Below are 12,511 nucleotides of genomic sequence, written 5' to 3'. Positions count from 1 at the left end.
CCCTCAATGTCACAAGCTGGAAAGGAGCAGGCAGAGCTGGGTGGTGGAACTGGCCCATGGGTTCTAAAGCCCAATCTCCTAGCCCCCTGCCTTGATCACCTTTCCCTGGCTTTTCCTGTGCCCCTGGGATGGGATGGGAGTGGTTCAAGGGATGAACCGCTGAGCCTTTTAACCCACTCTTGGAAAAGAAGAAAGCTGGGGAAATCTGAGGCGAACATGTGACAGCCAGCAAGACTCTGGGATGGCTGGGAGGTGCAGGGGAGCTCTGGGCTCAGGGCTGGATGAGTAGGGAGGGAGGGCTGAGGGTGAGACAGAGCTGAAGAGAATCCCAGCTCAGCCACATGGGGGGCTGGAGAACCCTCGGCAGGCAAGCAGGTCTGCAGGTCTCAGCGCTAGTGAGTGAGCGTGCTGGCCAGGGGTTGGTGTTTGACTGCAGGTCCCTGCAATGGGAGTGGCTGGAGGGAGTTAAGGGGAGGTGGGGCGGGGCCTTCCTAGCCTCCCGCTGCCTCTGGACCTCTGTACAAATATTAGTTTATAAAGGGCACCGAGATCTGATGTGCATCTCAAACAGGGCCCGGGGAGTTGGGAAAGGTAGAGTTCAGATGTGGCCTGGACAGCTGTGCCAAGCCTACCCCTCCCCACCACAAGGATGGGACGGGCTCCAAAAGGATTCCTAGCCCCTTCCCATCAAGCCCTGCTATTCCCCATGGTGGATCCCTCAAAAACCTCCCTGTGCTCCTTGGGGAGTGGTTTGAGCCATACCCTTATAGGGAAATCCCCATGGGTAGGGAGGGGCAGGAAATGGTTGGACCCCAGAGGGGTTAAAGGTCACAATGCTATTTGGTTCCTTGATCCCAGGGTCAGGCTCTTCAGAGGATGAGAATCAGATTCCTACCCCACATCCCTATGGACAGGGATAGGGCACCTTCCCTGTCAGGCCTGGAGGGAAGGCCCACTCCCGGTGACCTCACCTTTGTTACTTCAGTTCATACTTTCTCCTCCACATACCCCCAGTCTCCCTGGAAGCCTCTCCTGACTCTCCTTGCCTTCCCTCTACCCATCATAGCTTCTAATAGACAACTCAGAATGGGGCCCAGAAGGACCCAAAAGGGTCTAAAGAATTGCTCAAGAGTGGGGAGGTTGGGGAGAAGAAACTCTTGCCTGTCCTCCTTCAAACCTGCTCTCCACAAGCCATCTTCTCTCTTAGCCTTTCACTGAGGGCTTGACCCAACTTCGTCAGCCATTAAGACCCTCAGTATCCTCTTTCCCAGCTCAATCCTTCTCCTTCACATGTACACACACATGCCAACATGCACTGTCAGCTGTTGGTCTCCCAATTTGATGATATCTCCAATGACCTCCTCCTTGCCAAATCCAAGGGGGCAAATTTCAAATCTCTTCAATTCCCTGCATTTCCTTATGCTGTGGAGTATGCCACCTAGAATCTTCTTTGGACATGCAGGGCACCATTCCCTCCTGGTTCTTTTCTTTTTCCTTTTAGGGGAGCTTCTCAGTCTCCTTAGCATATGCCTCTTTTCCAGGCGTTGTCCTCGCCCTTGTCTTCTCACTTAACTTACAGTTCTTGGAGCTCATCTCCTCTCCAAGGCTTCAGCGTTACACCTGTGCAGATGACCTCTCTGATCTTCCAGCCCAGGTGTCCAAACATATACATATTCCTCCACCTGGGTGTCCTTCAGGTACTTCCACTTAGCAAGTTCAAGTTGGCTCTTCCCACCCACATGGTGTTCCCCAGTGCAGTGACAGTGCCATCATCCACCCAGATGCCCAAGCTAGCACCTGGGAGACATCCTTAACTCTGCAGTCTACCCACCCCATGCCCCCACCCCTAACCATCATGTCAATTCTGCACCCATGCCCACAAAAAAATGTCTTCTATCATCTTTTGCCTAGAATCTTAATAGCCTCTAAAATATCTCCCAGCAACATTTTGTTGTATGTATGTAAGCACAATTTAAAAAGAGTCTAAAGAGACAATGACAATTAGATCCAATACATGATCCTGGACTAGATCTAATAATGGAGGAGAAAATGCACAAAAGGAAATTATTGGGATAATTAAAAAAACTGGAATACAGACTGTAATCTTTATATCAATGTTAAATTTATTGAACCTGATAATTGTCCTTACTATGGTTACATAAGTGAGTGTCCTTGTTCTTAAGAAATGTACACGGAAGTATTGTTTCAAGGATCATGATATATGCAAACTATTCTCAAATGTTTAGAAATAGACATAGATAGAAAGATGATGGATAGACAAATAAATAGATAGATGATGGATGGATGGATGAATGGAAGGAAGGAAGGATGGATGGATGGGTGGATGGACGGATGGATGGATAGATAGTTGACAGAAGGATGAAAGAGAGAGAGAAAGGATATAACAAATGTGACAATATGTTAAAAGCTGGTTAAGCTAGATATCTGGGTAGGGGATATATTGGAGTTCTCTCAAAAAAACCTGTATTGGTTTTGTAATTTTGCAACCATCCTATAAGTTGGAAATTATTTCAAAATTAAAAGTTTACCAAAAAAATATCTCCCAGTTCTCCATCTAACATAATCTCAACATTGCAGCAAGAGTCATCTTTATGCTGGTGATCGGTGTAGGGGAGGGGTAAGGGTATGGTATGTATGAATTTTTTTGTTTTCTTTTTGTTGCTTTTTCTGAATTGATGCAGGTGTTCTAAGAAATGCTCATGATGATGAATATACAACTATGTGATGATAGTGTGAATTATCGATGAACAAGAACGGAATGATATGATAAGAATGTTTGTATGTAGTTATGCATCATAAATAAAAAATAAATAAATTTTAAAAAGGTCATCTTTATAAAAATATGTATTTGATCAAGACACTCTCCAGTTTGAAGCCCTTCAAGGACTTCCTTTTACTCTTAAGATGCAAATAAAAATTCCTTAGGGGACTGATGAGGCCTTCACCTGGCCCCAGCTCCTTCTCCAGTGACTTCCCAGATTCTGCTCTCAGCCTGGGAAGAGCCCAGTCACCCTCTGCCTCCTACTCAGCTTTATTCACCACTTCTCCCAGGAATCCTTCCTGACTCCCTGAGCCCATGTAAGCTGACCCTCTGGTGAGGAGTCTCTTGGACGAGTTAAATTATTTAAACTGTGTGTCCCTCGGTTTCTTCATTCATAAAATAAGGATAAGAGCCAGGACCACCTCACATGGGTGGTTATGAGGATCCGGCAGGAAAAGCGATGTAAAGGATGTAGCACAGTCTAAAATATAGTAAAGCGCTCAGTAAAAAGCAGCTGTTATTGTTACTTCTACTAAAGTCCTGATGCAGTGTGGTAACTGACTCTTTTTTTTATAATTGAACTTTTTTTCTTGTTTTTCATCACATAGTTGTATATTCATCATCATGATCATTTCTTAGAACATTTGCATCAATTCAGAAAAGGAAAACAGAAAAAAATTCATACATACCATACCCCTTACCCCTCCCTTTCATTGATCACTAGCATTTCAATCTACTAAATTGAACATTTGTTCCCCCTATTATTTGTTTATTTTTAATCCTTACGTTTTACTTGTCTGTCCACAAGGTAGATAAAAGAAGCATCAGGCACAAGGTTTTCACAATCACACATGAACTTTTTTTTTTTAATGGTAAGTTACCTTTGTTGCAATTGAAGAACGATCATTAAAATAGTTCTAACCATTGTCCATTATTTACATTAGGTGTATTTTTTCCCATTGACCACCCTATTATTATCACCTGGTATTAGTGTCATACATTTGTTATAATTCATGAAAGAACCTTTTTATACTTGCACTATTAACTATAGTCCATCATCTAAAACAGGGTTCCCTGTGTCGTGCAGTCCAATGTTTCACCTTTTAATTTTCATTCTAGTAACGAATACGACCTCAAGTTTCCCCTTCTAACCACATCCACCTATATATGTCAGTGCTGAGTAACTCACTGTTTTCCCACTAGACCATAATTTCAGTGAGAACAATGTCTCAGCTCTAAATGTCTGATGCATAGCACAGTGGCAAAAAGGCATTCAGTAAACATTAGTGAACAAATTAATTAATATTAATTTAGGCCATCATTATTTCTTGCATGGATTAGCTCTCCTCCAGGTCCACAGCAGAGGCTACATTGCCCCACAGTCAAGCCTCTCCCTGCACTCAGAGTAATGTTTCTAAAACCAGGCTCAGTTATGTGATTTCCCAGCTTAAAGCCTATCACAGGCCCCTCGTGCGGCCTGATGGCAAAGCTGGCCTTGGAGAAGTATATCATTTGGCTGACAAAGAGCATTTTTATAATGTGTATTCGTTTAAAGTTTGAAAATAAGGATATTTTACCCCCAAATCCAGATTTTATGGCTTCTTTTGAAAAAACAACAACAAGGTGATGTGACCACACTAGTCCCCTTTCTTTTCTGCCAGGCAACCCTTCCAGAGCTGCATGGGGTGGCCCCGGAGATTGAGCTCATGCTGCTTCATTCTATCCAGTTGGCCTGACGACCACCCACCTCGGGTACCACTTGTGCTCTCTGCTTAGCCCCTGGAAGCATGTAGGATTCCAGCCCCTGTCATGGTCTTGCAGTACTTTGATCCACATATATGCCGTAAGACCTTGGCTTCCTCTCCCAGTGACCATCTGATCACCGCCATCCGTGTCCAGTCCTGGCCACACTCCCTGCTCTTTCTCTTCTCTATTCCCCTACATTCTACTTTGACTGCACTGAGAACCCCTTCCCTCTGTGCGTGTTTCCCTCACATCCATCACTCCTCCCATAACTAGCCTAGCTCTTATCAACCCCTTCACTCTTTTTTTCTTCCTTTAGCCTTTTTGTATTTTGAAATAATTGCAGACTTACAGGATAGTTGGAAAAATAATACAAACCCCATACAGCGAATTCCACCATACCCCTAGATACCCAGATTGACTTATTTTAACATTTTGCCACATCATTTTATCAATCATTCATCTATCACCTGCTTTCTAAACATTTGACAGTAGATTGTATACATCCTGCTTCTTGAACATTTAATACCTCCAAGGATATTCATGTATGTAATCACCTTAAGTACAGTTATTAAGCTCAAGAAATTTAACATTGATATAAATACGACAGTCCATATTCAAATTTTTTAGCAATTGTCCCAGTAATGTCCTGTTGAGCCTTTTCTCCTCCATGATTAGATCCCATCCAGGATCACACATTGCATTTAATTGTTATTGTCTCTTTCTTTCTTTCTGTTTTAAATTGTGGAAACATTTACACAATGTGCCAGTCTGAATCTGTGGTGGACCCCAGAAAAGCCATGCCCTTTGATCTTCATTCAGTATTGCTTGGTGGGAGCATTTTGATTGTTTCAATGAAGACATGACCCACCCAATTGTGGGTGGTAACTTTTGATTAGATGATTTCCATGGAGGTGTGTCTCCACTCGCTGAAGGTGGAGATACTTGCTGGAATCCTTTAAAAGAGGAAACATTTTGGAGAGAGTCCCTTTTGGTAGAGCCACGAGAAAGCCAGCAGACACTGCCATGTTTGCCATGTGCCCTTCCAGCTGAGAGAGAAACATTGAACGTCGTTGGCCTTCTTGAGCCAAGGTATCTTTCCCTGGATGCCTTATACTGGATGCCTTAAATTGGACGTTTCTATAGACTTGTTTTGATTGGGACGTTTTCTCGGCCTAAAAACTGTAAACTAGCAACTTATTAAATTCCCCTTGTTAAAAGCCATTCTGTTTCTGATATATTGCATTTCGGCAGCTAGCAAACTGGAACACACAACACAAACTTCCCCATTTCAGCCACACCCAAACATACCCTTCAGTGGGATTAGTCACATTCACAATGTTTCATTACATTCACCACCATCCATTCCTAGAACTTCCCCACTACCCCAAACAGAAACCCTACACTCATTATGCATTAACTCCCGTTTCCCTTGTCCTCTGTCCTCTACTTTCTGTCTCTATGAACTTGCATATTCTCCAATATTTTCTTTGTAGTTATCATGGGGCTTAAACTTAACATTCTAAATCTCCAACAATCTCCACCCCTTCACTCTTGCCAGTACCCTCAACTGTCCAAGTTTGAAAACTCCAACTTGAATCAATACAACCTGACAATTTTACAACCACACCCATCTTTGAATATTTCTTTGTAGACAAGATATATCATTTGCAGTTCCCAGAAGGCACTGGATAATTCATATCTCTGAGCCTTTTCACGTGCCACTCCTTCTTTTTGGAATAAACCCTCCCACTTGGTTCACCAGGCTAATTCTGGTTCATTCTTCAAAACTTAGCCACTTGAGAGCAGGAATTTTGTCTTGTCATCTCTGTATCTTGGCACCTAGCATGGTATCCACCATAAAGTCGTCATTCCACAAACGCTTACTGAATAATAAATGAGTGAAGAGCCAGTCCCTGTGGGTCTGGCGCCTCCTGTGCACACATGGCACACACGCTGGAGCTGCTCTGTGTTGCAGCCACCTTCCCCCATGGACTAAATTTCCCTGCCCAAACATCTCCCTTTGCATCAATGACATGGCAGGAGTCAATGAATTCTACCCCACCTCATTCCCTCCTAGCTCTGTGACCTTGGAAAAGTCATTTATTCCCTCCAAGCCTCTGGTTTCCATCTGCAATAAGGGTTATACAAATTTAAGGATAAGATGAATTACTTAAATAAATATTTCTTCAACCAGATACTGTCTAGGCATTCTTAAATAAATTAGCTTGAGTGATCGTCACAATCTCCCGGTGAGACAGATTTTTATACTTCTGAAAGAAGAAGAAACTGCAGCTCTGAGCAGTTAGATAGGAAACTTGGCCAAGCTGGAAGAAAATTGTGGGGAAGTGGTTGTATCACAGGTTACGTTAAGGAAAAAACGGAGCATCTAGGACTCTTCCAACCCCGAAAGACTGGGCTTTTCTTATTCTTACATCCTTTTCCAGCCTCAGAGCTTGAGGATAGAGGCTCCGTTATTTCCATCAGACCAACATTTGGTGAGCACTGCCTCCTACCTACAAGCCCCCAGGTTTCCCCCAGTCTTCCCCTCCAGATTATGACAATGACCTCCTGCCTTTCTTCTGCAGGAAGGAAACTCAGAGAGTTTGGAATCAAGAACCCAACAGGGAGAGAGCCTAGAAAGAGCGGGTCGAAAACAGAGACCCAGGCATTTGGGCCCCTGCCTCCCTTAATCCAAAGCCATTGGGAAGTCCTCCAGAACAGGGTGCTGTGGCTTTAAATGACTTCAGTGTTGTCAATGAATCTGCTCTGCTAAAAGAGTTATCCTCTTGCTCCTGCGCTTGGCCTCCCCCTCCTCTCAGCTCCCCAAACCCTTCTCAGCCGCTGTGATGGGATAATTAGATGCGAGAGCTCAGCACAGATGATGCTCCAGTTGCTTAGCAACTAATGGTTTCTATGGAGACCGCAAAGCACAGCCTCCAGAGCAGCCAGTGAGCAGGGCAGGGAGAAGACGCCACTCTCCGCTCCTCCAGAAACCTGGGGAGGGCCAGGGGTGGGGAAAGGGAGGGAGAAGGAGGACTTAAAGGCACAGGGCCTTTAAATCTGGTCAGAGCTCTGCCCTCCTCTACCCTACTCTGTCCCACTATGAATTTCAGATGGCGACGGGCCTTAGGAGTGGACCCAACATCTACCCTGTAATAAACCCACATCTCTTCTATTTGCTACCTGGTTTGTGACTGAAATGGGGAAGAAATACCCCAAGCCTGGGTGTGAACATCCTTCCCATTTAGTGATGGGATTTGAGGATACCAGGAAGAGCCCTTAACCCCTAGGATTTCACCATTCCTCTGTCCCCTCTCCCCAAAGTTCTTCTTAATGAGCAGAAGGTCCTCTTTCAACTTGTAGAGTCAGTGGGCTCCGATCTCAAAGGGGACAAGAGCTAAGGGGTAGGAAAAACAGAATCCAATTCTTCACCAAAAGGCAGTCTGTCCTGGGAGGGGGGTGAGAAACACCTGCCCCCTGAGCACTCACCGAAGTTTGGGGAGAGGAGAGGGCGATACAGGCAAGACTCAAAGTGGGGTCCTTTCAGAGTGTGGTCCTCTCAGATCGGCCCCATCAACTTTACCTGGAGGCTTGTTAGAAATGCAGAATTACAGACTTCACCTCAGACCCACTGAATTGGTGGACACATGATCCGGAACTCGAACCCGGGTCTCCCACACGGCAGGCAAGCATTCTGCTATGAAGCCCCCGTAGAAACTACATTTTGACAAGATCCTCGGTGGTTCTCATTGACAGTGAAGTTGGAGAACCGCTGGTTTCACCCCCTCCCTCCCTCTGCCTGGACCCAGAGGAGGTGCTTACTACCCCCACCCATCCTGGGCTCAGAGCCTACCCTTCCCACCAGGGGGGTGAGGCCCTGCCCCCAGCAGCCCCTCCCTGTCCTTCCAGGACCCTGGCCCTTCTCCTGGGCTGGGGAAGGCAGAGTGGTCCATGGAGTCCAGAGACATACATCAATACCACCTGCAGATATTTCAGTTCCTGCACTTTCTATTACCTCTCCTGGCCGAGTGCTCATCTTCCAATGAGTGACTCTACACCTAAGCCTCAGTTTCTGCATCGATGAAAGGGAGCCAACGATGCCTACCTCCCAGGATGGCTGTGAGGATTCAGTCTGTTGAGCAGGCAAAGCCCCTACCCTGGGCCAAGAGTAGGTGCTTACTGCTCTCCATGACTCCGCCTGCGAGTCACTGAGCACGGGGGGGCGGGAGAGGATGGCAGATAAGTTGTCTCTTTGTTGTTTGTGCTCCCTGTGGACTGGGTCAGTGTCCATCTCCCTGGTCCCTGAGGAAGTCTCCCCTGGCATCCCTTGGCCCCACCCTCCATCTGCTCTGGTTGCTTCTGCTGTACCTGTGGCCAGGAGGCCAGGTCCCCCCGGTGCCACTCATCGCCTCTCCCAGAAGCTGCAGTACCTGGGGCTCCGCCAACACCAGGAAGTGGAATCTTCACTCTGCCGCCCCCACCAGTCTTACTACCCACCAGTCTCAGATTCTCTCCCATTCCTGCCCAGCCTAGATGATTCCAGAAGCCCCTCAGGGTCACTCCCCTCTGTCTTCACACCAGGGCAACCTCAGAACCTGCTGCCCTCCTGCAAAGACAACACCTGCCCCCAGTCACCCCACACACATCTGATGCTTGGCAGGTGGGGCTCCCAGTGCGTATGCATGCAGAACACCTGTGCATTCTGAGCCCCAGAAGAAGAAGGGTGATTCCCAGTCCCCACCTTAGTTACCCTACCCCTCTGCAGCCGGCTAAGCCATCAAGATCCAGTCTGGGCCTTTCCCCCACTCCAGGAAAGGGCTAGCTCCCCATCCTGAAAAACCTGTCTGGGGGGAGCCTGAGGCTAGAGGGCCCTAGGGGCAGGTTGGACAGGATTCCCCTCCAGCCACTCCCACCCCCAAGACAAAATCAGGTCTCTCGGGGGCAGGGCCTCACTTGCCTGAGGGATCCCTGGCCTGCCAGCAACCCCTCCTGCTCCAGCCCAGCCATCAGCAGCCATGGCATCCCCACTGCCCAGCCAGACCTTGCCCTTGATCCTGACTCTGTTGGCTCTCCTGGCCCTGGGGGCTGCAGGTCTTGGTTCTTTCTCGTGGGGGTGGGGCAGGGGCTGGAGGCACTGTGTCTTTCAGGGCTCTCAAAGGGGCTGGCCAGCTGGAGGTGGGTGGGGTAGCAGTGACCAGGCATTCCCACACTGGGACCGGAGCACTTTCCTTGTTCTCTTCCAGCTCAGGATGCAGGGAGGTGTGAAGAAGGCTGCAGGTGGGGGTGAGGGGGGCCGCTGCCCTGCGCTTAGCATCCAGAGGCAGGCTCCAGGGACAGCCAGCTGGAGACTCCGGCTTCTGCGGCCCAAGCCTGCCACCTGGTGGTCAGACCAGCACAGGCCAGGCTGCTCTGCCAGCGGAAGGCAGGGTGGAAAGGGAGATAGATGCACGCGGCATCCCTGGAAACGACCTCGGGGACTAGGGCCAGATTTGAATGTGGGAAGGGGGGTTGTCCCCACCTGAACTCCTCCTGGCCTTCCAGCAGACTTCAACATCTCAAGTGTCTCTGGTGTGCTGTCTCCGGCGCTAGCAGAGAGCTTGCTAGTTGCCTTGCCCCCCTGTCACCTCACAGGGGGCAACGCCACGCTGATGGTCCGAAGAGCCAACGACAGCAAAGGTCTGCTACCTGCTCCCAAGGCACCCCTTAAGTCCCCGGAAACCCCTCTCCCGGACACCGCAGCCTCCCTTCCCCTATTCGTGCCTTCCTATTAAACCCTCTCCTGGGGTTTCCACACACAACTCCGCCCCTTCTCTTTTGAGTCTCTGAGAACTTGACCCTACCTCCAACCCCCAATTTCCTTCCCAGTGGTAAAATCCAGCTTCGTGGTGCCTCCATGCCGCGCGCCCAGGGCGGTGGTGAGTGTGGTGGACAGTGGGGCTGGCTTCACGGTCACCCGGCTCAGTGCGTACCAGGTGACAAACCTTGTGCCAGGAACCAAATACTAGTAGGTACCAACCCAGGCCGGGGGTACCAATGGGATGGGGGTGCAGGAAGAGGGAGCTGGGTATGCCATTTGCTGGGGTGGGGGTGTGATCTGGTTGGCATGGGGGAGAGAATGAGGACAGAGCTGAAGGCTGAAACGTCCTTGGAGGACGGCACAGAGGAGAGGCCCGGGTCTTCCCCCAAGTCCCAGATATTCACTGAGTATTCTCTCCTCTCTCTCCTGCAAACCCTACCACAAAAGCATTTCCTACCTAGTGAAGAAGGGGTCATCCATGGAGTCCAGTAAAGAGATCCCAATGTCCACGCTTCCTCGTAAGTAATGCTCCCCCACCCCATTCCATTCATATGGGACCCATGTCACATACAAAACCTTTCCTGACCCCTCCCCACCCCAACCCCCTGTCTAGTGAGCTGCATCTCCCTGTGCTCCCATAGCACTTTCACTTACCTCTATCATACAGCTGAGCAGTTAGCCTTCTAACTGCCTCTTTATTCATCTGCCTACACGTTAAACTATTCTTTGTGGGCAGGGATTGTGTTCTCATTTCTGTATCTTCAGTGACTAATATAAGGGATGCTTCATCAATGTTTATTTGATAGGTGTTTGGATCCACAGGTTGACTAGTTGGTTGATTGTTGGATGACTGGCTGGCTGGCAGTATGGATGGGAGGATGGATGGATGGATGGATGGATGGATGGATGGATGGATGGATGGATGGATGGATGGATGGGTGGGTGGGTGGGTGGGTGGATGGGTGGATGGATGGATGGGTGGGTGGATGGGTGGATGGGTGGATGGACAGATGGACAGATGGACGGATGGATGGACGGATGGATAGATGGGTGGTTGGTTGGACGGACAGACGGACGGATAGATGGGTGGTTGGTTAGATGACATACAAAGGACTAAGCCGAGAGCTTCAGGAAGGATAGGGGATCCTCCTGCCCAACAAGACCTCCCTACTTCCCCATCTCTCTCCCAACAGGAAGGAAGGTGGAGTCCATCGGGTTGGGGATGGCCCGAACTGGTGGAATGGTGGTCATCACAGTTCTGCTCTCAGTTGCCATGTTCCTGCTGGTCCTGGGTTTCATCATCGCCCTGGCACTGGGTGCCCGAAAGTGAGGAGTCTGCACTGGCAACAGATCCCTCCAGGAAGACCAGGCCACTGACTACTTCCCAGGCTCAGGGATGTGTCTTTTACTCCTGCCCCCTCTCCTGAAAAGATTGCCTCCTCCCAGTACTCAATCACCAGCATTGTCTGCTTCAGTGCCTTCACCTCCCTCTCTGTGCCCCCTCCCCTCTTTCCTCTCTTGGTCCCTCTCCTTGACCCTAATGCCTCACCTTTCCCCAACACTCCCTATTATTCCCTTCACCCACTCCCGCCCTCTTCTCTGTTAGAGTTTACTTTCCTCCCATTTCACCACCTGCATCCCACCCCTCCAAGAACTCATCCCTCCTTCAGTGAACTAAGTCCCTACAATAAAGTCTGATGCCACCTCTGATGTGTGTTTTCCTTTCGTGGGCTCTTCTTTGTATAGAACCTATGTCCAGGCTGCAGGTGCCCCCATTCCCCTCATGACCCCATGACTCCACAGAGTTGCTTTTCCCAGGAGGTAGCACGAGGCGAGAAGAGATGAGAATTTAGGAGTCAGAGTTCTCAGACCCACACCTGGGTCTTGGCACTCTCCACAGCTGGCCACCCACCCAGGGGCCTGGGGGGAGGGGCAGAGGTTGGAGCTGGTGCACCATGTGGGGGCCCAGGGGCCTAAGGGGCTGGGGAGAGACTGGCCAAGTAAGGGAAAGTGCAGAATAGGGGTTCTGACAGAGGAAAGACAAGGACAGGGCAACCGGGGGTGGGGTGGGGGGGTGGGGGACTCAAGGATGGAGAGCTTGGGGGAGGGGGTGTAAGCTAAAGGGGCTTTAGAAGGAGAGGACAGAGGTGTTAGAACTTTGGGTAGAGGGGGACGAGAGTGGTACA

General features: G+C 49.0%; 1 protein-coding gene across 1 annotated transcript; it reads left to right on the top strand.

Annotated features, from left to right (window-relative positions):
* The first annotated feature begins 9,383 nt into the window (after window positions 1–9,383).
* Window positions 9,384–12,035, top strand: UPK2 (uroplakin 2). Its single transcript, XM_077112031.1, has 5 exons — window positions 9,384–9,619; window positions 10,073–10,204; window positions 10,394–10,532; window positions 10,773–10,843; window positions 11,519–12,035. The coding sequence occupies exons 1-5, from the start codon at window positions 9,544–9,546 to the stop codon at window positions 11,653–11,655; spliced, it is 555 nt and encodes a 184-aa protein (XP_076968146.1). The 5' UTR covers window positions 9,384–9,543; the 3' UTR covers window positions 11,656–12,035.
* Window positions 12,036–12,511: the final 476 nt, after the last annotated feature.

Source organism: Tamandua tetradactyla, chromosome 8, assembly GCF_023851605.1.
Source record: "Tamandua tetradactyla isolate mTamTet1 chromosome 8, mTamTet1.pri, whole genome shotgun sequence".
NCBI classification, from domain to species: Eukaryota; Metazoa; Chordata; class Mammalia; order Pilosa; family Myrmecophagidae; genus Tamandua; species Tamandua tetradactyla.
Note: the sequence above shows the minus strand (reverse complement) of the source record. Positions and strands in the feature narration are given on the sequence as shown.

Excerpts from the sequence above, each read along its gene's own strand:
- UPK2 (XM_077112031.1), top strand. The coding sequence starts at position 9,544 with ATGGCATCCCCACTGCCCAGCCAGACCTTGCCCTTGATCCTGACTCTG. Across the intron at positions 9,620-10,072 it reads CCTGGCCCTGGGGGCTGCAG|ACTTCAACATCTCAAGTGTC; the intron begins GTCTTGGTTCTT and ends GCCTTCCAGCAG. Across the intron at positions 10,844-11,518 it reads CCCAATGTCCACGCTTCCTC|GAAGGAAGGTGGAGTCCATC; the intron begins GTAAGTAATGCT and ends CTCTCCCAACAG.